We start from the raw sequence: 25,802 nt of genomic DNA on the forward strand, positions 1-25,802 counted from the left end.
AGCATTTTAAAGGCAAAAGATAATAGAGACAGTGTTGTCCTAAGTTTTTGCTTAAAAGGCTCCTGGGGCTGCTGCATAGCAACATATAATCTCTCTCAACCCAGAGTTTGGGGCTGGCTGGAAGTTCTAAAATTACAAGAAGAGAATGGATGATGAGATCATGCTGTAACCTAACAGTAATTTCTAGGTCACTTGCATATGATCACTGTTAATAATTACGAGCTTTTATGGAGCCCTTTCTATTTTCAGAGTTTTTTACAATCATTAATTTGTTATTTCTCACAACATCACTACAAAGTAGATTATCATTATTGCAGCATTACAGATGCACTAGGGTGTCACGTTGGATTTCATTGACCTAGGAATGTAGCTATACTTAGTAGTTCACTTGCGCCTCTGCTTTCTGGTCTTAAAACTCTATTGATGCTGCCGAGAGAGTGATACTGCTAAACAGCAATTTCGAGAGAAACATTATAGACAGTCACAGAGAATCTCAGGAGCAGCATAGGCACTAAATTTCCAAAAGGTATAAGAGATACCAGAGGGACACCTCGATGTATTCTAGAAGTGCCTGCATTAGCTTTCTGTCCATTTTCTAAAAAAAAAATGACATCTCTCCTAAGGCAATGCCACCTTGAAAATATGGATTTAGTTTAATATGCATAAGTCTGAAAGCAATGTGTGTAATGTGGCTTCACAATGCTGAGCCAGGTGTTTCACTAGTGATATATCTGAATCCACAACCAAATTACATTGTTCATATGGGAGTTAACTTATGGTTAGATATTCACTTCAAGGACTGAAACAAAGGTGATCACATGCTGGAAACAGTGTTGCCCCAGAAGACTGGTGAATTTGTGGAGCAGCACTTCACTCATTGGGGCAGTATGTCTCCATATGCAAGGGGAGTGTTTCCACTGCCTGTCTACAGGGTGTTCTTCTCCCCTTCTCCATCATCTGACTTTCCATTTGTCCACCTGTGGAGCCTTCTCAACCAGCACTGAGATTGTCCTTGTTATGGGTTGAAATGTGTCCCTCACAAAAGATAAGTTGGAGTCCTAACCCCCAGTATATCAGAATATAACCTTGGTTGGAAATAGGGTCTTTGCAGAGGTCACCAAGTTAAAATGAGGTCATCAGGATGGGCCCTACTCCAGTATGACTGGCGTCCTTACAAAAAGGGGAAACTTGAATACATAGACATGTACAGAGAGGAGATGGTCATGCGAAGACAGAAGATGTGAGTGATGCCATCTACCAGCCAAGGAGCCACCGGAAGCTGGGAAGAGGCGAGGAAGAATCCTTCCCCTGCAGGTTTCAGAGGGAGCATGGCCCTGCTGACTCCTTGATGTCAGACTTCTAGCCTCCAGAAACACGAGACCAGAAATTTGTTTCTCTAAGCCACCCAGTTTGTGGTACGTGGTCCCTACAGGCCCAGGAAACTAACACAGTGCTATTAATAGGTTAATCTCAAAAGTAGATGAGAAATGACATACTGTCCAAGGCCACTGCCCACTATTCAGTTCTTTCCAGGGTGAAGTCACTTCCTACTCTATAATAATGTGGGTGTGGAAAGAAGAGCCCCATCATCCAGGGCGCTCAGCAATGTTTTGCATTGTTACATTAACAATCACAAGTATGGCCACAGCTCTACACTATTGAAGCAACCCTCTAAAAACAAAACAAAAAAACAAGCTTTTCATATAAAGAAACTATGTTTCTAGTTAGGGAACCCTCACTTGAAAACACATGCTTTTGGTCACATGAAGGAAAAAGGTGTATGGAATGATCAACCTATCACCAGTATAGAGAAAGTATTTTAAATGCATATCTTACTAGTATCCATCCACAAGCAATGTTTTAAAACATAGTAAATTAAATCAAATAATGTAGAAGAAAGGAAATAACAAAGAGGGGAGATTAATGGAATAGAAAACATGAAACAAAACCAACAAACCAACATCAAAAGTTACTTCCTTGAAAAGACAATTAAAGGTGATAGATATTTAGCAAAACTGACAAGAAAGACAGCAATAAGACACAAATTGTGAATATCAGAAATAAAAAAAGGACATCACTATAGATTAAACAGATGTTAAAAAGCTGGTAATATTTTATGAACATTATGCCCACAGATTGACAATTTAGACAAGATGTACACAGTCGAAGAAAAATACAATTTAATAAACTCCCAGGAAAATAAATTTAAAATTTCAAACATACATCTATTAAAGAAACTGAATCTGCAATTTAAAACTTTCAAAGAGAAACCTCAGGGTTAGAAGGCCTTGAGTAATTCATCCAAGCATACTTAAGAATGGAGTAACACCAGTCTCAACAAATTCTTCCACAGAATACAAGAAGAGAAACACTTCCCAACTCATTTTATTAGGTCAGCATAACCTAACAATGACATTACAAGAAAGGAAAATTACAGGATGATATCTCTCATGAGCACAGATGCTAAAATCCTACACAATGTTAGTTAGCCAAGACCTCTTCACAGAAAACTAGAAGCATTTTTTAAAAACTAAAACATTCTTAAATACATGAATAAACTATAGGCAGCAACATGAAACTTTGACTTAGAAAAATGTAAATTCTCCAGCAAAGAGATATATAGACGCGAAGAAATACCAGTCAAAATCTCAGAAGGTTTGTTTTTGTGAAAACTGACAAAATGACTCTAAAGTTTACATAAAAATTCAAATAATATGGTATAGGCGAGACAACCTTGAAGAACAGAGCTGGATGACTTAACACTGCAAAATACCAATGAAGACCATGTGGCTGGGCCCAAGGAGAGATGAACAGACTGATGGCACTGAATGGAGAATCCAGAAATAGACTCCCAAGAAATACAGCTACTTGATTTATGATAAAGCTGACACTCCAGTGCAATGGGGGGAAGCGGAGGGTTTTTGAATAAATTGGGTCAACTGGATATCCATATGGAAAAAACCATACTATGAAGCCCACAGCATTTCAGATTTAAATATAAAGGGAAAACAATAATGCTTCTAGATGGTAGAATATCTTCATAAACTTGGAGCAAACAGATGTCTCAATAGGACATAAAAACATTGATGATAAAGAAAAAAAATGAACATATTGGATTTCATTAAAAGTAAAAATTTGTATCCATCAAAAAATAACATTGAGACTGAAAAGGCAAGATACAGAATGGGATAAATATATGTGTATAAAATCTCTTATATCTAGGATATGTAAGTAACTCCTAAAATCAATAGAAAAAAATGAGCAAAGGATTTGAATAAACATTTCAAAAAAGAAAAAAAGCCAAAATAGCCATGTGAGAAGATTCTCGACATCAATAGTTACCAGGGAACACAAATTAAAACCACAATGAGATATTGCTACCCATCATTTAAATGTGTAATGTGAAAAAGAACTACAATACCCAGTGTTGGTGAAGATGTGGAGAAATACTCATTCTTTGCTGCTGGGAATGTAAATTGGCACAACCACTTTAGTATATTGTTTGGCAGTATCTACTAAAGCAAAGGAGATACACACCCAATGGTCCAGTAATTTCACTCCTAGGTATATATTCAACAGTAATACAATACACGCAATTACCCAAATGCATATAAGAACATTTGTAGCAGCACTATTTCTAATCACCAAAATATGAAAACCACTGAATGCCCATCAAATAAAATGGGTATACCGGAACACAATACAGTAATGAGAATAAACCAACTACTGTTACACACATACACTAACACAGATACACCTTACAAACAGATATTGAGCAAAGAAAGCAAGACACAAAAGAGGACACACTATGATTCCATTGAGAGGGTTGAAATAGGAAAAAACAGTGAAGATGGGGTGCCAGAAGTGAGTGGGAGAGGGTCCGAAGAGACATATAGGGGTGCTGGCAGTGGTCCTTTTTATTTTTATTGAAGTATTACTGATATACAATCTTATGTTGGTTTCAAATGTACAACACAGTGGTTCAACAGTTACCCACATTATCAAATCCTCACCCCTCTATGTGGTCACTACCTATCAATGGAGAAAGATGTCACAGAATCACACACTATATTCTCCATGCTGTACTACTGTCCCTGCGGGCAATGGTCTAGTTCTTGAGTTGGGTGATGGTTACACCAGTCTGTTTGTTAGGGAAATCAACAAGCTATACACTTAAGGTTTGTGAACATATTTGTTTATATATTTCAATACAAAGTTTAATTGAAAAAAATGCATATCCTACTGAGAGTGGGTCTGACAAAACCACAGAACTTTAAAATCTGATAGATTCTGAGATTTGGGGGTCAAAGTGGAATGACCGATTCACCTTTGATAGGGAGGTGACTAGAAATATAGCTGGGAGGATAAATTGAGGCCACACTGTGACATTCTCTCAACACAATACCAAAGACTTGAGAATTTATTCAGTAGACCATAGAGAGTTGATGGGGGTTGAGTGAGGCAATATCACTGGATTCATGTTTATAGAAAAATTTTTAGAGAAATATATGAAAAAAAATTGAAAATGGGAAGAGAAGACACAAGGAGACTCGTTTAAAAATCATCAAAATAATGAGAAAACAATGAAAGTGTGAGATGGCAAAAAATTAAAATGTGTTTTCCACGTGCCCACCCATGCCTCCTCCTTTATCTGGACCTGTTGAGTAAAGAAGTATGGATTCCCAAAACACTGGTATGCTTGGGAAGTTGCCATGTCTCCATTCAGGAGCATCTTCTCTGCTGATGACTTGCAGGAGAACAGTGAGCCCCTGGAGAAACTGCTGTCAAACCATTTTTATTCTGACAAGTACCGGGGTGCAACTTATTTGTCATGCTTCATATTTCAGGGCACGTTCAAGCATGGAATTCCCTATGAAGTTAAAAGAAAAGTTATGTTTTCTGTTGAAACAGTAAAACAGCACAGGACAAACTGCAGGCAGCACAGATCTGAGGACTATAAAGGTGGGCCAACATTTTTTGACACTGACTTCTTTACTTGGATAAGGGAGTCTGATGTTAAGATGGGTTGGAAATACTAAACAGTAACAAGGAAAAAATGTACAGGGAACGCCTTAGCTGGTCTGTGGCTTTATATGTAATAAGAATGCTTCTCCAGCCCTGTGGACACAAGAAACCCCCCTGGTTGGTGAACAAGCGGTACATGCCCAAGATGTACATCTGGCAAAGAGGCAAGAAAACCCCCCTGCCTCTTTTTCCTTTTGTCTCTTTCTATATATAGGCTATGAATGGGCAGATATGTGGAAAAGAGTCAGCCCTGCAGGCCAGAACTGCTATCCTTGGAAAGGCCTGCTGCTAGGCTGGCCCTTGGCTGGCATCTTGGAATTTAGAATTCCAGAGTGTTCCCCCCATTAACTGACTAGAGTGGCTTACCATGCCTCAACTGTACAAGCAAGCAATACAGTTTATGCTTGTATTAGAGTAACAGAAGTAATAAGATACAGCTATGGATTCTTTTACCCACTTTATACTCTATATCTACCTACCTACCTTTCTATTGAGAGAATGATAGAGAAAAGAAAAAGATTTATTTTAAGGAATTGGCTCACACCGTTATGAAAGGTGGCAAGTCCAAAATTTGCAGGGTAGGCCAGTAGGCTTGGGATACAGGAAGAGCCAATGTTGCATTTAAAGTTCAAAGGCTATCTTCTGGCAGAATTTTCTTGCTTGGGAGAGGTCGGTCTTTTGTTCTAGTCGGGCCTTCAACTGATTGGACAAGGCCCACCCATAGTCCAGAGCATAATTTGCTTCATTCAAAGTCTACCAATTTAAATGTAAATCTCATCCAAAAATACCCTTACAGAATCATGAGAATAATGTTTGGTTAAATATCTGGGCACTATGGCCTAGTCAAGTTGACACATAAAATTAACGACCACAGTGCTAACCACCTGCTATCCTTCTGGAAGTCTGGATGAATGGTATATGCCAGGCAGAGGTTGCCTCTGTGATTGGCTCCCAGCAAAAACCTCGCGCACTGAGTCTCTAAGGAGCTTCCATGGTAGACAACATTTCCTAACTGTTGTTACAACTTGTTGGGAGAATTGAGAGCATCCTGTGGTGCTCCACTGGGAGACAGCCCTGGGAAGCACCCATCTGGTTTCCCCCAGACGTGGACCCGTGTGCCTTTTCCCTCTGCTGACTGTGATTTGCAGCCTTTTGCTGTAATAAATCATAGTTGTGAGCATGACTGGATAAAGAGTCCTGTGAGGCTTCCCCATGAGCCATCAGACCTGGGGGGGATCTTAGGGGCTCCCAACACATGGCATTACAAGAGCTCATCTTATTCACTTGTTCCCTTGAAATATATTGAAAGACATAACACAAGTCATCACATACTTTATCAGAAGGACATATGAATAACATAAAAACAGCTCAAGAGGAACTATGATTATATAGTACTTTGGAGACAGGAAGGCTACACACATACTAAGTAACCAATAATAAGACAATTATACTATTCTATTAATTCTGAAAGACATTTCCACAGATTTTTCACAGAAAACAAACCTAATTATGCACATCCAGCAAAAATGTATAAACCTTTTAAGTAGACCTAGAATATTTTTAGTGGGAAGGGTAAGTACAGAGATCCATTAACTGAAGGGAAAAATATTTGAGGACTACTGAGTGAAATTTCACTGGAAATCAGTTTACTGGAATTATAAGGAAATATTTCATGTATAATGATGTCTGGATTTTGCTTAATAGTCATACTAATTAACTTCTCAAATTCAATAAAAATGTAGGAAATTTACCTATGTTCACAGTACTTGAAAAATGTTAATTACATCTTCACATGGCTAGTGATAATTCTACTGTGGTCTATGTGCAAGAGTTTTTTAAGATAATTATTCTTTTTTTAAAAAAGCCACATGTATAAGAAGACTTACTGGTCTGGAATTTTGAGGATCCATGATGATGTGTAAACAAGAGTTTCCTAAATCTTCAGGTCAGTATTAAGATCCTTTATGGTCCAGCTTTGGTAAGATGTGTATTCCCAGGGCATTAAAACATTCCCAGGTACAATCTCCGGTTTGAAGGTGTTGTGTGACATAGTTCTGGGGTCATCCAATATCAGGGCTGCCTTGACTTTCTCTGTTGCTGCATGGGGAACAGAGTAATATGTAAAACTCCCAGAAAAGTCACAGAAGATGAATAACCAAAAGCCTGATACCTGCAGAGTGATTAAAACCATAGGCCTAGCAAATTTTATCCAACTTGTGTATCACAAATGAGGCTGACATTCAATCACTTGACATATATAATCTAAAGCAGTGGTTCTCAAATTGTGATTCTCAAATCATCATCACCTGGGAATTTGCTAAGAATGCAAATTATTCAACCACAATAAAAAAACAACCCAATTCAAAAATGGGCAAAGGACTTGAATAAACATTTCTCAAAAAAAAAAAAATATATATATATGTATATATATACACACACACACATACATATATATATATATATATATATACACACACACACAAATGTGCAATAGGCCCATGAAAAGATATTTGACATCACCAGCTGTAGTTTTAGGACCTGACACTAAGCTTTTTGACTGTAATGTAAGCACCTGACATTAAGGTTTTGATTGCTGAGGCACCCATTTCAAAGAAATCCATTTCAAATAAACATATTGCCAGGGGTACAAGATAGCTCCTAGCAAACCAACCAGATACGAAACCAGGACACCCTCAACCATGAAGGTCCCCTTTTAGAAAGCCCTGGGTGACCTAGACAGCTGACTTCTTGAGTGACCCTGCTTCTCCCTTCCAGCACCCTAATTTCCACTCTTAGGCTTTACATTCACCAATAAAGCGAGCCCAAAAAACCCTTGCACTCCACCCTCACCCCTGATAAAGGCAGAGCCCCATGTCCGATCTTGCTCTCTCTCTCATTCTATTGCAACCTTGTGGTGGCCCCCAGATATGCCGTGTACCCTCCCAGGACATATGAGCAGTAAACACTGTTCCTCAAAGCCCCCTGATGGTTTTTGCTGAAGTGTGTCCCTGTGATCATAATAAGAACCAGGAGAGCCCACCCAGCTTTATATAAGGGTCCCCGTGGGGGGAATGTGTGTGTAGTGATTGTGTTGTGTGCCTGGTGAGAGCCGCAGGCATTCCTAACCTGAGGGCACTACCATCAATAGGCTTTAGACCTAGGAACGCTAGTCATTAGGGAAATGCAAATCAAAACCACAAAGATGTACCACCTCACGCATATTAGAATGGAATTTTTTTTTTAAATAAAAAATTGCAAGTATTGGTGAGGATGTGGAGAAATTGGAATGTAATGTGGGGCAGCCCTTGGGAAAACGATATGGCAGTTCCTCAAAAAGTTACACAGAATTACCACAAAACCCAGCAATTCCACTTCCAGGTACATATCCAAAAGAATTGGAATCAGGAAATCAAATAGATACTTGTACACCTGTGTTCATGGTTATTCACAATAGCCAAAAGGTGGAAATGACCCAAAGGTTCATCACTTATTTACAAATAAATAAAATGTTAATTTTTTCCAAGGAAAGTAAAATAGGAAGAACACAGAATTTTGAGTTAGACAAAATGTGGGTAGTGGGTTCGAACAGTGTTCCATGGCAGCTCCACAGGGTAAGTTTGTTAGGGACACTTTGAGAAACACTGTAGTATGTACTTAATAAATAAATAAATAGATGCTATTGATATCGTTCCTATTATATTCCTGCAGTGTACCTCTGAAAGAAATTCTTTTAGTGAACTCTTACTTTATGATTGTTTACATCTGCTTTGATTCCGCATAATCAATAAGCACCCTGACTGCTCTCAATAGCTACCAAGAGCCAGTGGGTTCCCTATTTTAATCCACGTCTTTGTCTCTCTGGAATGTCCTTCTTCTGGAACGATGGCCACCCTTGGTAGCTGGCCTCTTTGGGTCTCCTCCACCTCTTCAGGTCTGAAGAGGGATTATTATAAATTTCCAATGCTAATGAAGACTTAAGATACTAAGTCAGGCAAACCGATAAAAGTTCAGTATAACTAAAGCCAAGCACCTTTTTTTGTGCTGGAGAAAAGCCAGAATGTTGCTCTGGTTCTTTAGAAAGGTTGGCTGAAGTCTAAAGATTTTCATTAAGTTCATATTTGTTCCTCAAAGGGTCAAGAGAAATGATAAAAAGAATTTGAGAGTACTGTACTGGCGAGAATTGTAAAAATAATTACCCACATTAGTCACATTCTATCCATTTTCTTTCTCTGAAAAACTAGAAAGGGAATCCAGTAAAAATTTCTGTGATAATGGAACAGATCCCTGTATGAAGTGTAAGTACACTTGAGATGTTAAGTCCAAATGACAATGGTGTAAGTGCACCTGGTGTTCAAATACTCTGTCCAGGTTAGGTGCTGAGATGACACTCTATCTAGAGATACGGATCACTGGTGTTCCTAAGAATTTCTCCTTGGGTGCCCTTGGATTGGCAGGACTCTCAAGGGAGATTGTGGCATGATTCTAGCTAGTGCTTACAGAGTGCAATCAAGTATGCTGAATTCCATCTGCCTGTAGAAGCACATGGTCCCTGGGCACCCAGGGGGCAGATCCGCAGTCATTACAGGTTGGCTATAAGGCCATTGATACCACCTGTCATTTGTAATGAGACAGTGGTGGTCAATGAGGGTACTTCTTGAATAACACTGCACCTAACTGGCTGATTAATATTTATTGGACATCTGTGGTGTTCTCAGTGTTGTTCAAAATAACACAATTATTATTATTGAAGGTGTGATCCATGAAGCTTTCAGCATAGGAGAGTGTATATATTTGCAATCCTCTGCATGTGAGTTCCCATACGCAGGGGTGATGTTCAAAATATTTAACAACCTGTATGACCCAGCCACCAGCCAGTCAGATAGATGTCAGCCAACAACAATCAATGCAGCCTTACTTCTGCCTTTAACAGCTGAACATCAGCCCTGCTTATCTTGGACTGTTTCAGATCTACCATAAACTGATTGCCAACCCCAGCACACAAATGAGAAGACCAAATCATCGTGAGGTCCTAAGTCCCTTGAAAGAATAAGTGGACTATTCATCCATTGTGGAATGCCATCCAGCACAGAGGCTTACGTAGACAAATTGGAAAAGCCTAGAGTGAGCAGTGTATCAGAGGTGGTGGTAAGAGATCCATCTGGATAAGACTTAGGTCCCTCCTTCTCAAAAATGCAAGGGTAGATCAGATTAAATAGCCCCTCCTCCCCACAGATTATAGGGGTACAAATGTGTAACAGGGATAATATGCAAGGACCTTTCCTCTTTTTATTTCTTAAAAAGATGCTATTAATAAACTGATGTCTTTTTAGAGTATTATTAAAATAACAATAGTCTCCTTTTCATAGTGCACATGAACAGAACAGTAAAATAATTGTTTGAACTTGTTGGAAAGTTAAAACTGCCCCCTCCCCAGCTTGAGATTGCTTTCGAAGACTTTCAGCTCATGGGATGTAACCCGCATTACAGAAGAAAATCTCCTCCTTTACTTAAAGTCAACTGAGGGTAGATGTTTAAAACGTTTACAAAATATCTTCATAGCCACACTAGATGACTGTTTGACCAAATAACTGGGTAGCCTAGCCAAGTTGACACATAAAACTAACCATCACGGTCTACCTCATCGACTTGGCACCTATACATGTCTCCTCAAACCACACTTAATCTCCAAATACAAACAATAAGAAGTCATTTGTCAGCCTATACTGTGTACAGCTGAACATGTGCTAACACTTTCCTCGGAAAAGGATGCAAAGTCCTTAGATAAAGCAGAGTGTACTGAATTATCTTAGATAATTTATCCTTCTCCTTAAATAACTTCAAGTGTAACTTAAATACTGTAATATAGTTTACTATTATTAATAAATCCTGTTATATGATAAGAGCATAAAAGAGGGAAGAAAAATATTTCTTATCTAAGACAAATATATATATTTATACATATATATATATATACATGTATGACAAAATATGGAAGAATATTCTTAACACTTACATTTCTAGTTTCTACAACTGGCCAAGTGGTTATAGCTGGTATATTTACCTTCTTCTGTCATCTACTCTATAGTTCCATTACTTACAGCACCTGAGCTGGTCACGGTTCTTTGCCTGGTAGGGTGACCCAAATTTTATTCATGAAAGGTCTGGGCCATTTGTAGTCTTGCATACATTGGGCTGTTATATTTTTTCCATTGACTTTAACCACAGGGAGTACTAAGAGATTCTCTAATGGATCTTTTGTACTCAAGGCAAGCTCTTCCTTATCTCCATTTTGTAGAAGCAGCCCAATTTCCTTTCGGTAATCAGGATCCACCACTCCAACCAATACAGCAATCCCCTTCTTTGCCACTGGAGCCCAAAGTGGCAGATGGCAGTCTTAACTTCCGGTTCAATGAAGTCACTAATGCGGCATCTTCCCGTGGAAGCATTCCTTGCCTTGGAACTAAGACTTGTAGACTAGCAGGGCATGGAGTTCTCCTGGCAGCAGGAATTATTTTAGAAACAGGCATGTGCCCCCACTTGGGAATGAGAGGCAGGGAGAAACAAAGAAATAGTCTTTTTCCACTTTCTATTTCACGGAGAAAGCAGAAGCAATCAAGTCTTCCTCACATCTCCCACCACCAACATAGCCATTTATCGTATCAGTGCCCGTACCACTGTGCCTTCTCCCTTGATACTAAGGGTGCACGGCCAACGCTTGTCTTCTAGGTCTCATTCCTCTTGCCTTCCTGCAGAAACATCGCCCAGGAATTATCCAATCTTCTGCATCACAAATTTCCCCATCTACCAGATTCTCCTCAGCAGCATAAAATTGTTTTCTTTCCCCCATCTTAAAACCCCTTCTCTTAAGTGACTGCTAATGGTTGAGATTTTTTTTTTTTGGAGTGCTGGTGAGGTCTTCGCGCCAACCTTCACCAGAGGTAACCACAACCACCTCCCACTTCTGACTAGGGGCGCTCAGCACGCCTGGTGTGCCTCACCACCTATTGTTCGGACGGTGCATCAACTCCATTCTGATTGGCTACACACACAGTTATGTAAGTCATTACATCATTACATATGATTGTTGGCTAGTTGAGCCGCTCCTTAGTGATACATTCCAGAACTTACGTGAACTTTTCTAAACTTGTTTATGACTTTAGGGGATAGCAGATGTTCATTTGATTTCCGTTAGGAAGCCATGTGCTAATATTAACGGAATATATCTGTATGATTTAAATTATTTCTGGAGAAAGTGCTTAGAAGGAAAAAAAACGTTTTTGGTAGGAAAGCCTGCTTGCCATTTTTTATGCGCAGAAAATAGATTTTTATCTCTGTCAAAACGTAGGATATGTTATCCTTTAATCACACACTACTGGTTAGTGACAAAGCTAATATTCATATCCAAGCAGTCTAAATGCAGAATCTACATTCTTTTTTTTTTTTTTCCAAATTATTTTTTATTGAAGGGTAGTTGACGCACAGTATTACATTACATTAGTTTCAAGTGTACAACACAGTGATAAAACATTTATATACATAATTCTAGGTTCCAGCTATCACCCTACCAAGCTGTTACAATATCTTGACTATATTCCTTATGCTATACATTACATCCCGGTTACTTATTTATTTTACAATTGGAAATCTGTGCTTTTTTTTTTTTTTTGTGAGGGCATCTCTCATATTTATTGATCAAATGGTTGTTAATGACAATAAAATTCTGTATAGGGGAGTCAATGCTCAATGCACAATCACTAATCCACCCCAAGCCTAATTTTCGTCAGTCTCCAATCTTCTGAGGCATAACAAACAAGTTCTTACATGGAGAACAAATTCTTACATAATGAATAAGTTACATGGTGAACAGTACAAGGGCAGTCATCACAGAAACTTTCGGTTTTGCTCATGCATTATGAACTATAAACAGTCAGTTCAAATATAAACATTCATTTGATTTTTATATTTGATTTATATGTGGATACCACATTTCTCTCTTTATTATTATTATTTTTAATAAAATGCTGAAGTGGTAGGTAGATACAAGATAAAGGTAGAAAACATAGTTTAGAGTTGTAAGAGAGCAAATGTAGATGATCAGGTGTGTGCCTGTAGACTACGTGTTAATCCAAGCTAGACAAGGGCAATAAAACATCCACGGATGCAGAAGATTTCTATCAGAACAGCGGGGGTGAGGTTCTAAGTCTCACCTCTGTTGATCCCCAATTTCTCACCTGACGACCCCCCTGCGACTGTGCCTGTCTTAGGTTTTTCCTCCCTTGAAGAATCTTACCCGTCTCTGGCTAACCAGTCATCTTCCGGGGCCATACAGGGAAATGTAAGGTTGGTAAGTGAGAGAGAAGCCTTATTGTTTGAAATGGTTAGCTTTTTATTTCTTTGCATATTTATGCCCTGTAGCTTCTATGCCCAGCATTTGTCTTGAGGTATCTTTACCACTTGGAAGAATTATGATACTCGGTAAATTTGATATGAGGCACGAATTCTATTTAAGGGTTGTAATTAGGAAGGAAGAAGAAAAGCTATAGAAGTAGCAGGCGGAAGAAAACATGGGAAGATTGATTATTTCTTTGACATATCTTCTTGTAGAGTAACTTCAGCATGTATAGGTTTTTAGCTACTACTTAAATTACGCACACACATTAACATAATAGGAGTATACTTACATAACCAAAGCATCTCTGTAATTACCAGCCATCTCCAGTGAAATCAAGAAAACCAGTTAGGCACATTAGGTATTTGTGAAAACTTATCTATGATATGGTGGATATTGTCCAACTGAACTTGAACAGTCTGAGAGAAATCAGACAAATTAAAACAACCCATTCCTGGGGAATGTTCACATCCCTTATGTTCTTTTAACAGTAAATAGTCTGTAGTTGTAATATTTTGGAGCGCTACAATTTGCACTTCTCCTAATTCTTGGTTGAGTTTCAACAGTATAGATCCAGTCAAATTTGTTGTTTTACTGTATGCACAGGCCAGCTTAGATATCTCCTTCATTCCCATGGCAAGTCCAGGAGCTGGTGGGATGAGTGCATCTACAGCTGTAGCAGTGCGTGGATCTTTGTTGGGGTTTTTTGATGATCATCTTCTGGCATGAGTCTTCCCGAGAGTGCTGATGTTGGAAGTTCTCTTTCATATCGTATCTTAGTTCATTTTCGGGGTAGCCCAATTAGGCTTTGATCTTCTGTATAAACACAAACAGACCCTTTGCCTACACTTTTATATGCCCTTTATACCCTTGTGTAGAACTCATTGGAGGTTACCACACAGGAACTGCCCTTTTTTTTCTTGTTTTGTTTTGTTTTGTTTTTGGTATCACTAATCTACACTTACATGAAGAATATTATGTTTACTAGGCTCTCCCCTATACCAGGTCTCCCCTATAAACTCCTTTAGAGTCACTGTCCATCAGCATAGCAAAATGTTGTAGAATCACTACTTGCCTTCTCTGTGTTGTACAGCCCTCCCTTTTCTCCTACCCCCCATGCATGCTAATCTTAATACCCCCCTACTTCTCCCCCCCGATCCCTCCCTACCCACCCATCCTCCCCAGTACCTTTCCCTTTGGTACCTGTTAGTCCATTCTTGAGTTCTGTGATTCTGCTGCTGTTTTGTTCCTTCAGTTTTTCCTTTGTTCTTATATTCCACAGATAAGTGAAATCATTTGGTATTTCTCTTTCTCCGCTTGGCTTGTTTCACTGAGCATAATACCCTCCAGCTCCATCCATGTTGCTGCAAATGGTTGGATTTGCCCTTTTCTTATGGCTGAGTAGTATTCCATTGTGTATATGTACCACACCTTCTTTATCCATTCATCTATCAATGGACATTTAGGTTGCTTCCAATTCTTGGCTATTGTAAATAGTGCTGCGATAAACATAGGGGTGCACTGATCTTTCTCATACTTGATTGCTGCATTCTTAGGGTAAATTCCTAGGAGTGCAATTCCTGGGTCAAATGGTAAGTCTGTTTTGAGCATTTTGATGTACCTCCATACTGCTTTCCACAATGGTTGAACTAACTTACATTCCCACCAGCAGTGTAGGAGGGTTCCCCTTTCTCCACAGCCTCGCCAACATTTGTTGTTCTCTGTCTTTTGGATGGCAGCCATCCTTACTGGTGTGAGGTGATACCTCATTGTAGTTTTAATTTGCATTTCTCTGATAATTAGCGATGTGGAGCATCTTTTCATGTGTCTGTTGGCCATCTGTATTTCTTTTTTGGAGAACTGTCTGTTCAGTTCCTCTGCCCATTTTTAAATTGGGTTATTTGTTTTTGTTTGTTGAGGCGTGTGAGCTCTTTATATATTCTGGACGTCAAGCCTTTATCGGATGTGTCATTTTCAAATATATTCTCCCATACTGTAGGGTTCCTTTTTGTTTTATTGATGGTGTCTTTTGCTGTACAGAAGCTTTTCAGCTTAATATAGTCCCACTTGTTCATTTTTGCTGTTGTTTTCGTTGCCCGGGGAGAAATGTTCAAGAAGAGGTCACTCATGTTTATGTCTAAGAGGTTTTTGCCTATGTTTTCTTCCAGGAGTTTAATGGTTTCATGACTTACATTCAGGTCTTTGATCCATTTGGAGTTTACTTTTGTATATGGGGTTAGACAATGGTCCAGTTTCATTCTCCTACATGTAGCTGCCCAGTTTTGCCAGCACCATCTGTTGAAGAGACTGTCATTTCGCCATTGTATGTCCATGGCTCCTTTATCAAATATTAACTGACCATATATGTCTGGGTTAATGTCTGGATTCTCTAGTCTGTTCCATTGGTCTGTGGCTCTGCTCTTGTGCCAGTACCAAGTTGTCTTGATTACTATGGCTTTATAGTAGAGCTTGAAGTTGGGGAGTGAGATCCCCCCTACTTTATTCTTCTTTCTCAGGATTGCTTTGGCTATTCGGGGTCTTTGGTGTTTCCATATGAATTTTTGAATTATTTGTTCCAGTTCATTGAAGAATGTTGCTGGTAGTTTCATAGGGATTGCATCAAATCTGTATATTGCTTTGGGCAGGATGGCCATTTTGACGATATTAATTCTTCCTAGCCACGAGCATGGGATGAGTTTCCATCTGTTAGTGTCCCCTTTAATTTCTCTTAAGAGTGACTTGTAGTTTTCAGAGTATAAGTCTTTCACTTCTTTGGTTAGGTTTATTCCTAGGTATTTTATTTTTTTTGATGCAATTGTGAATGGAGTTGTTTTCCTGATTTCTCTTTCTGTTGGTTCATTGTTAGTATATAGGAAAGCCACAGATTTCTGTGTGTTGATTTTGTATCCTGCAACTTTGCTGTATTCCGATATCAGTTCTAGTAGTTTTGGGGTGGAGTCTTTAGGGTTTCTTATGTACAGTATCATGTCATCTGCAAATAGTGACAGTTTAACTTCTTCTTTACCAATCTGGATTCCTTCTATTTCTGTTTTGTCTGATTGCCGTGGCTAGGACCTCCAGTACTATGTTAAATAACAGTGGAGAGAGTGGGCATCCCTGTCTAGTTCCCGATCTCAGAGGAAATGCTTTCAGCTTATCGCTGTTCAATATAATGTTGGCTGTGGGTTTATCATAGATGGCCTTTATTATGTTGAGGTACTTGCCCTCTATTCCCATTTTGCTGAGAGTTTTTAACATGAATGGATTTGAACTTTGTCAAATGCTTTTTCAGCATCTGTGGAGATGATTATGTGGTTTTTGTCTTTCTTTTTGTTGATGTGGTGGATGATGTTGATGGACTTTCGAATGTTATACCATCCTTGCATCCCTGGGATGAATCCCACTTGGTCATGGTGTATTATCCTTTTGATGTATTTTTGAATTCAGTTTGCTAATATTTTGTTGAGTATTTTTGCATCTTAGCTCATCAGGGATATTGGTCTGTAGTTTTCTTTTTTGGTGGGGTCTTTGCCTGGTTTTGGTATTAGGGTGATGTTAGCTTCATAGAATGAGTTTGGGAGTATCCCTTCCTTCTCTATTTTTTGGAAAACTTTAAGGAGAATGGGTATTATGTCTTCCCTGTATGTCTGATAAAATTCCGAGGTAAATCCATCTGGCCCAGGGGTTTTGTTCTTTGGTAGTTTTTTGATTACTGCTTCAATTTCGTTGCTGGTAATTGGTCTGTTTAGATTTTCTGTTTCTTTCTGGGTCAATCTTGGAAGGTTGTATTTTTCTAGGAAGTTGTCCATTTCTCCTAGGTTTCCCAGCTTGTTAGCATATAGGTTTTCATAGTATTCTCTAATAATTCTTTGTATTTCTGTGGGTCCGTCGTGATTTTTACTTTCTCGTTTCTGATACTGTTGATTTGTGTTGACTCTCTTTTCCTCTTAATAAGTCTGGCTAGAGGCTTATCTATTTTGATTATTTTCTTGAAGAACCAGCTCTTGGTTTCATTGATTTTTGCTATTGTTTTATTCTTCTCAATTTTATTTATTTCTTCTCTGATCTTTATTATGTCCCTCCTTCTGCTGACCTTAGGCCTCATCTGTTCTTCTTTTTCCAATTTTGATAATTGTGACATTAGACCATTCATTTGGGATTGCTCTTCCTTTTATAAATATGCTTGGATTGCTGTATACTTTCCTCTTAAGACTGCTTTTGCTGTGTCCCACAGAAGTTGGGGCTTAGTGTTGTTGTTGTCATTTGTTTCCATATATTGCTGGATCTCCATTTTGATTTGGTCATTGATCCATTGATTATTTAGGAGCGTGTTGTTAAGCCTCCGTGTGTTTGTTAGCCTCTTTGCTTTCTTTGTACAGTTTATTTCTAATTTTATGCCTTTGTGGTCTGAAAAGTTGGTTGGTAGGATTTCAATCTTCTGGAATTTTCTGAGGCTCTTTTTGTGGCCTAGTATGTGGTCTATTCTGGAGAATGTTCCATGTGCACTTGAGAAGAATGTACACTCTGTTGCTTTTGGATGTAGAGTTCTATAGATGTCTATTAGGTCCATCTGCTCTACTGTGTTGTTCAGTGCTTCCGTGTCCTTACTTATTTTCTGCCCGGAGGATCTATCCTTTGGGGTGAGTGGTGTGTTGAAGTCTCCTAGAACGAATGCATTGCAGTCTATATCCCCCTTTAGTTCTGTTAGTATTTGTTTCACATATGCTGGTGCTCCTGTGTTGGGTGCATATATATTTAGAATGGTTATATCCTCTTGTTTGACTGAGCCCTGTATCATTATGTAGTGTCCTTCTTTATCTCTTGTTATTTTCTTTGTTTTGAAGTCTATTTTATCTGATATTAGTACTGCAACCCCTGCTTTCTTCTCACTGTTGTTTGCTTGAAATATGTTTTTCCATCCCTTGACTTTTAGTCTGTACATGTCTTTGGGTTTGAGGTGAGTTTCTTGTAAGCAGCATATAGATGGGTTTTGCTTTTTCATCCATTCTGTTACTCTGTGTCTTTTGATTGGTGCATTCAACCCATTAACATTTAGGGTGACTATTGAAAGATATGTACTTATTGCCATTGCAGGCTTTAAATTCGTGGTTACCAAAGGTTCAAGGTTAGCCTCTTTTGTATCTTACTGCCTAACTTAGCTCGCTTATTTAGCTGTTATATACACTATCTGGAGATTCTTTTCTTCTCTCCCTTCTTGTTCCTCCTCCTCGATTCTTCATATGTTGGGTGTTTTGTGCTGTGCTCTTTCTAGGAGTGCTCCCATCTAGAGCAGTCCCTTTAAGATGTTCTGTAGAGGTGGTTTGTGGAAAGCAAATTCCCTCAGCTTTTGTTTGTCTGGGAATTGTTTAATCCCACCATCATATTTGAATGATAGTCGTGCTGGATACAGTATCCTTGGTTCAAGGCCCTTCTGTTTCATTGTATTAAATATATCATGCCATTCTCTTCTGGCCTGTAGGGTTTCTGTTGAGAAATCTGACGTTAGCCTGATGGGTTTCCCTTTATAGGTGACCTTTTTCTCTCTAGCTGCCTTTAACACTCTTTCCTTGTCCTTGATCTTTGCCATTTTAATTATTATGTGTCTTGGTGTTGTCCTTCTTGGATCCTTTCTGTTGGGGGTTCTGTGTATTTCCGTGGTCTGTTCGATTATTTCCTCCCCCAGTGTGGGGAATTTTTCAGCAATTATTTCTTCTAAGATACTTTCCATCTCTTTTCCTCTTTCTTCTTCTTCTGGGACCCCTATAATACGGATATTGTTCCTTTTGGATTGGTCACACAGTTCTCTTAATATTGTTTCATTCCTGGAGATCCTTTTGTCTCTCTCTATGTCAGCTTCTATGCGTTCCTGTTCTCTGGTTTCAATTCCATCAATGGCCTCTTGCATCCTATCCATTCTGCTTATAAACCCTTCCAGAGTTTGTTTCATTTCTGCGATCTCCTTTCTGGCATCTGTGATCTCCCTCCGGACTTCATCCCATTTTTCTTGCGTATTTCTCTGCATCTCTGTCAGCATGTTTATGATTCTTATTTTGAATTCTTTGTCAGGAAGACTGGTCAGGTCTGTCTCCTTCTCTGGTGTTGTCTCTGTGATCTTTGTCTGCCTGTAGCTTTGCCTTTTCATGGTGATAGGAATAGTTTGCAGAGCTGGGATGAGTGACAGCTGGAAGGACTTCCTTTCTTGTTGGTTTGTGGCCCTCCTCTCCTGGGAGAACAGCGACCTCTAGTGGCTTGTGCTGCGCAGCTGCGCGCAGACAGGGTTTCTGCTTCCTGCCCGGCTGCTATGGAGTTTATCTCCGCTGTTGCTGTGGGCGTGGCCTGGCTCGGGCAGCCGCTCCAAAGTGGTGGAGTCGCGTTGGAGGGGGAGCGGCTGGGAGGCTATTTATCTCCGTAAGGGGCCTCCCTGCTCCCTGCAGCCCAGGGGTTAGGGTGCCCAGAGATCCCCGGATTCCCTACCTCTGGATTAAGTGTCCCGCCCTGCCCCTTTAAGACTTCCAAAAAGCATCCGCCAAAACAAAAGAACGACCACAAAAAAAAAAAATTTTTTAATTTAAAAAAAAAAAAAAAATTTTTTTTAATTAAAAAAAAAGGTGGTCGCTCGTTTTTCTTTATTCTCCAGTGACAGCCTCAGGCCTCTCCTCACCGGTGTTGCTGCCCTGTTTCCCTAGTATTGGGGTCTCTATCCCTTTAAGACTTCCAAAAAGCACTCGCCAAAACAAAACAGCAAAAAAGCAAAAAAAAAAAAAAATGGTCGCGCGCTTTTCTTATGTCATCCGGCGCCAGGCCTCCGGTGCCCGCTCACTGTTCTTGCTGCCCTGTTTCCTTAGCATCCAGGGCCCCCTGGGCACGCACTGTGTCTGCACTCTGGCCCGGATGGCTGGGGCTGGGTGTTCGGCAGTCCTGGGCTCCCTCTCCCTCCCGCTCTGCCTGCTCTTCTCTCGCGGGGAGCTGGGGGGAGGGGCGCTCGGCTCCCGCCGGGCCGGGGCTTGTATCTTCCCCCCTTCGCGAGGCGCTGGGTTCTCTCAGGTGCGGATTTGGTCTGGATATTGTCCTGTGTCCTCTGGTCTTTATTCTAGGAAGGGTTGTCTTTGTTATATTTTCATAGATATATGTGGTTTGGGGAGGAGATTTCCGCTGTTCTACTCACGCCGCCATCTTCTGCCCCCCCTAGAATCTACATTTTTAATGACTGTATTCTACCACCTCTTTGCCTAGAGCTAATGCTTCAGGTGGGACTACCCTCAAGGGTACAGGCCCCACCAGGAGAGGATCCGAGTCAGCAGAGGGCGGACTAACATGTCTTGGGAGCGCACCCGGAGGACCTTGCTATGTAAGAGTGACCTTATAAACAACTGAAAATATCAATGCAGGGATGATGATAAAACTAATATATAGGGGATTATTTCTGTGATTTTCCTGTTTTGGAATAAGTTACTTTGCTTTTTCTTTTAATAAAACTTCCTCCGGTACAATGCGATCAGCATGATCCGAACTACTGGAATTGTTGCCCACCTATGGCTTACAAGAAAAGATTCTCCTGGGTTTCAACAGTTCTCGTAGTTTAGTAATACCTTCATAGAGAAATCTGGATCCTCGGAACCATGGGCATTTCTGACATAAGAATAACTTATTATCTCCTGTGGCCAAAGTGAGGAAATGGCACTGCCTCAGCCAAGACCGAGCTCGACCTTGTGATCTTGTGCTTATAAATTTGCAGAGGAGGCACTGCAGGAGTGTTGAAGACTAAGGGGACTTAATTGATAAGAGATACTACCCATGGACTTGGATCTAGGGCAGGACAATGAGAAGTATAGCAATGGTATATTGAAGTATGTTGAAATATGAAGGCTGCGTGATTTGATGATTGTGTAACTTAAACAGCACGTCCATATGACCCCCCTGGGGGGAGAAACAAACATCACAACAGAGGCTGGAAGGTGAGTGCCCTTTGAATTGGTGGCTCGCTCTTTGTGTCAACTCAGAGAGTGGCCTAAGAGAATGTTCTGTGCTCACATTTTTGTTTTGCTTTGTTTTGTTTTGTTTTGTTAAGGCATCATTGATATAGACTCTTAGAAAGCTTTTCCATGAAAAACATTGTGGTTTCTACATTCACCCATATTATCAAGTCCCCCCCATACCCACTGCAGTCACTGTCCATCAGTGCAGTAAGATGCCACAGAGTTATTACTTGTCTTTTCTGTGCTACACTATCTTCCGTGTGACCCCCGACACACCATGTGTACTAATCATAATGCCCTTCAATCTCCTTCTCCCTCCCTCCGCCACCCCTCCCCTTTGGTAATGGCTAGTCCCTTCCTGGAGTCTGTGAGTCTGCTGCTGTTTTCCTTCAGTTTTGCTTCGTTGTTACACTCCACAAATGAGGGAAATCATTTGGTACTTGTCTTTCTCCACCTGGCTTATTTCACTGTGTGCTCACATTTTTATACCACCTGACCATGATTTTTTTGAAAACACCTTTGAAAATGATAAGATCCTACAAAACAATGATCTTTAGCGATTCTTGGAGATAGTATAGAATCTTGAATTTTCAGATGAGGAAACAAACCTGATCTTTCTTTGCTTAATATTCTTGTTACATGTAGAATGTTGGATACTTATTTCCAATCACTATCTTTGTCATAAAGGACATTGTGAGGAGATAGCATCAATAATGGCTATGAGTACTTATGCCACAAAAGAGAACGAACTTAACACTCAAGGAGTGCTTAAGAAAACACCTAGATCTTTTAATCCTCATGACAATGCAACACTGAAATGAGAATTGTAGTATGACAGAGCTGATGCACATTTACCAAGATAAGTCAACTGCTAAGCCTCAGAAGTAATTCAAGCCCAGATTTAACTCCTTTCACCAGGGCATAGTGCATCCCTCATGGAATTGTGTTTAACTGTAAAAGATTAGGTCATAACATCTGCCCTTTCATGTTTAGAGCCAACATTAGTCCATATTAACCTAAACCTTATAAATATTTAATGTTAAGTACTTTTACTACTTTATACTGCAGGAGAGAAAAGCAATTTCCAGTAGAGTAGTTTCAGGCAATTTAGCCTTGCTGTTGCTATCCAGCAAAATTTTTCTCACTTTTTTTGTACTGATAAGCAGACACAACACTTGCATTTTGAATTAGGGTGAACATTGCTACTACTCACGATCTATGAATAATTGATCATCAGGGGATCAGATGAGATACTCTGCCTCCTATTCAGGGAGAAGGCCATAGTCATGGGGGTGCAAGGTGAGTTATAGACATCTAATGTGCTATGCTGATTTACCTCTGCTCCTTAATGCTGCCCTGTGCTCTGCATTAATTTAAGATTCAAAACCAAGAGAATGTGTGTTGTGGGAAGATCTCAGTTGTGCTGATGGGGTTTTCCTATCTAGCCACACACTTGTCAATTTGTGAACAATGGCATGAATTTATAAAACAGTGGATACTGTTAGAGTTATGATCTGTAACCCCAAAGTAGATGGTAATAAATGTCACTCATAATATAAATTATGTTCCTGACCTTGTTGTTTTAGATTGTGGTCCTAAGTAAATGTACCTCTTTATTTAGGTGGAAATATTAACATTACACTAATCATATTTAATAATGAACATGTGAAACAACACTTTAATATTCTGCAGTGCTAAATTTCTGTTTAACCAATCTAAGTCTTATTTTTTCCCAAGACACATAATCTCTATCTGTGTCCACTCTATTGGGATAATGCTCTTTGTATAAACTTCCACAATGCCTAGTTTACTATTGAACAGGGGTCAGGAAGTGGAGACCTCACTGAGATTATTCCATGCACTATGTTTCTTTTGATGGCAGACATAAAAAGTAGGTATAGGCAGAGGAGAGGGAGAAAAAGTAGTTGCTGAAGAATGGCATCTGAGGGTGAGTGATGGAAACAAGTCAGGTCATTATCTTGGTTTGGGAGGAGGAGAAGTGAGGGGTAATAAGAATGGAGGAGAAGGGAGGTTTAGCTAAAAAGAATTCAAAAGAAAGGAACACCATCATAATTATTTGAATCAGCCTTAAGGTAAGAAATAAAAGGACAGGGATAATAGAATAGAGAAAATAATTTTAATATTTAACAATTATTGAACTATTTACTCAATTTTGCCGAAGGGAAGCTGAGACATAAAAATGGTTAAATAATTTGCCCAAATTTACACAGCTAGCAAATGGCACAGAGCTTGAACTCCAGTCCTGGCAATCTGAACCACTATTTTAAAATAGAATATTAACAAAGTCCATAGAGTGAGAAAACGTATAAAGGGACATAAAGACCAAGAGAATAACTGGGGGTTGAGGGGAGACGAGGACTGCATTAAAAAAATTATCAATAGGCTAAATATAGCTATGTTTTATTAACAGTCAGAAAGTGTTTTATATATATCAGCTCATTTAATTCCGCTAACAGTTCTGTCGGGTAGGTACTATTAGTTGCATTTTGAGGAGGCCATCTGATAGATGATAAATGACACATGCTCGTCTTGCACTGAGTTACGCCTCAGTAGCAAGCTGTGCAGCCAGATAAGGAAAACTGAAAGAGACTGAGCAACAGAATGGAGCAGGGCAAGGTAAGCAAACTGAAAGCCAGAAACGCAGGAAAAGTTTCCCATTTAGGCAGAGGCTGGCTCTTAGTTTCAAACCTCCGCAGCCGGCCCGCCACGCGTCACAAAGCCCGCCCCTCAGCCACAAGGCCACGCCCCCTTCCGCGGCCGTCTCGGAGCTCCCAATACCTCCCTCCTTCTCTTGGACTCCCCCCACTCCTCTAGCATCATTTCCTGTGCGCTGGATGCTAATTGGCCCAGAGGTCGGAAGTGAGGGCGGGTGGTGGGGGCCGTTGCCGCAGTGACAGAGCTGGGGGAGTCCGAAGATGGCGGCGTCGCGTCGCTCTCAGCATCATCACCACCATCATCAACAACAGCTCCAGCCCGCCCCAGGGGCTTCGGCGCCGCCGCCGCCTCCTCCCCCTCCACTCAGCCCCGGCCTGGCCCCGGGGACCACCCCAGCTTCCCCCACGGCGGGCGGCCTGGTCCCCTTCGCCTCGCCGCGGCACGGCCTAGCGCTGCCGGAGGGGGATGGCAGTAGGGAGCCGCCCGACAGGCCCCGATCCCCGGACCCGGCCGACAGTCCCAGCTGTGGCAACACCACGAGCACAGTCTGCACCGTCCCCGCCGCCCCCGTGGTTCCGGCGGTTTCCGCTGCTTCTGCCGTCGGGGTCGCTCCCAGCCCAGCCGGCGGCGGCAGTAACAACTCACCGTCGTCCTCTTCTTCCCCGACGTCTTCTTCTTCTTCTTCTCCATCCTCCCCGGGATCGAGCTTGCTGGAGAGCCCCGAGGCGCCCGGAGTTAGCACCGCGGCATTAGGGCCCGGGGCAGCGGGACCTGGGCCGGGGGTCCCGGCCGTGAGCGGCGCCCTACGGGAGCTTTTGGAGGCCTGTCGCAATGGGGACGTGTCCCGGGTGAAGAGGTTGGTGGACGCGGCCAACGTGAACGCTAAGGACATGGCCGGCCGGAAGTCGTCTCCCCTGCACTTCGCTGCAGGTCAGAGGCTCTTGTTTATTAAGGGTTTTGGTCTTGGGGACAGGGGTCCGGGGAGGGAAAGAAAACAAGTTATTGTGATGGAACAAAATGGGGGCGTGGCTATGGTTCCTCAGCACCTCACCGGAACGCCGGAGGTTCGTCTCGTTAGGTAGCACCTGGGTGACGGGGGCGTGGTAGGGAAGGTGCGAATCCATTCTTTCTCGTGTTTGCACAGTGATACTTGGACTCATTCCTAAGCTCTCTAGTGGTGGTCGCTGGATAAGGGTATATTTAAACTTCTTCAGTTCCAAGTGTGTATAAATATAATTTGTTCGATTTGGGTAATCTTAGAGTAGTTTTGTTGTTTGCTAGTTAATTTCGGTTTTACAACAGGTATGTCCCGTGAGGACAGCTTCAACCAAAAGAATTTTAATGTAGCTCGGCAAGCGTTTAAAGATAAGATCGAAAAGTCTTAGTAAGCCATGAAAGATGTAAGTGAAGTTTATGAAACTTGTCCCCCTTTTACAAGGAGTTTACAGTCGTAATTTGGATAGATCAAAATACGGCTGTATGAAAAAACTGGAGAAGATTGGTTGTATAATGTGATGGTAGAAGGAATATGGACTTTAAAGTTGTGAACGTTGCTAGTTGTCTAACAGTTTATCTTACTTATCTCTGTTGCCTCAGGTTTTCCACGGGCAGAGATATACTAAGGTTGTGTGAGGATTTAGTGGGAAGCATCTGGCACATAAGTTCTCCAAAAAATGTTCTAATTCCTGAACTCTTGTCCACACACTTTTTCTTTTTCTTTTCGAGCAAGTACTGGA

General features: G+C 40.7%; 1 protein-coding gene and 1 long non-coding RNA gene across 2 annotated transcripts in view; one reads left to right on the plus strand and one right to left on the minus strand.

The window, feature by feature from the left end:
- Window positions 1–4,285: 4,285 nt before the first annotated feature.
- Window positions 4,286–24,847, minus strand: LOC118916834 (uncharacterized). The gene is made up of 3 exons (XR_005026552.2): window positions 24,712–24,847; window positions 6,912–7,122; window positions 4,286–4,870 (listed from the first exon to the last, which is right to left on the minus strand). It is a non-coding gene; the product is annotated as an uncharacterized LOC118916834 (long non-coding RNA).
- The window catches only part of TNKS (tankyrase), a 178,696-nt gene continuing 177,162 nt past the window's right edge, over window positions 24,269–25,802 (plus strand). The window contains exon 1 of the mRNA XM_036894099.2: window positions 24,269–24,996. Coding sequence (XP_036749994.2) covers window positions 24,327–24,996 — 670 coding nt within the window. The 5' untranslated portion in view covers window positions 24,269–24,326. The remainder of the gene's footprint in view (window positions 24,997–25,802) is intronic.

Source organism: Manis pentadactyla, chromosome 7 (genome assembly GCF_030020395.1).
Source record: "Manis pentadactyla isolate mManPen7 chromosome 7, mManPen7.hap1, whole genome shotgun sequence".
Classification (NCBI taxonomy): Eukaryota; Metazoa; Chordata; class Mammalia; order Pholidota; family Manidae; genus Manis; species Manis pentadactyla.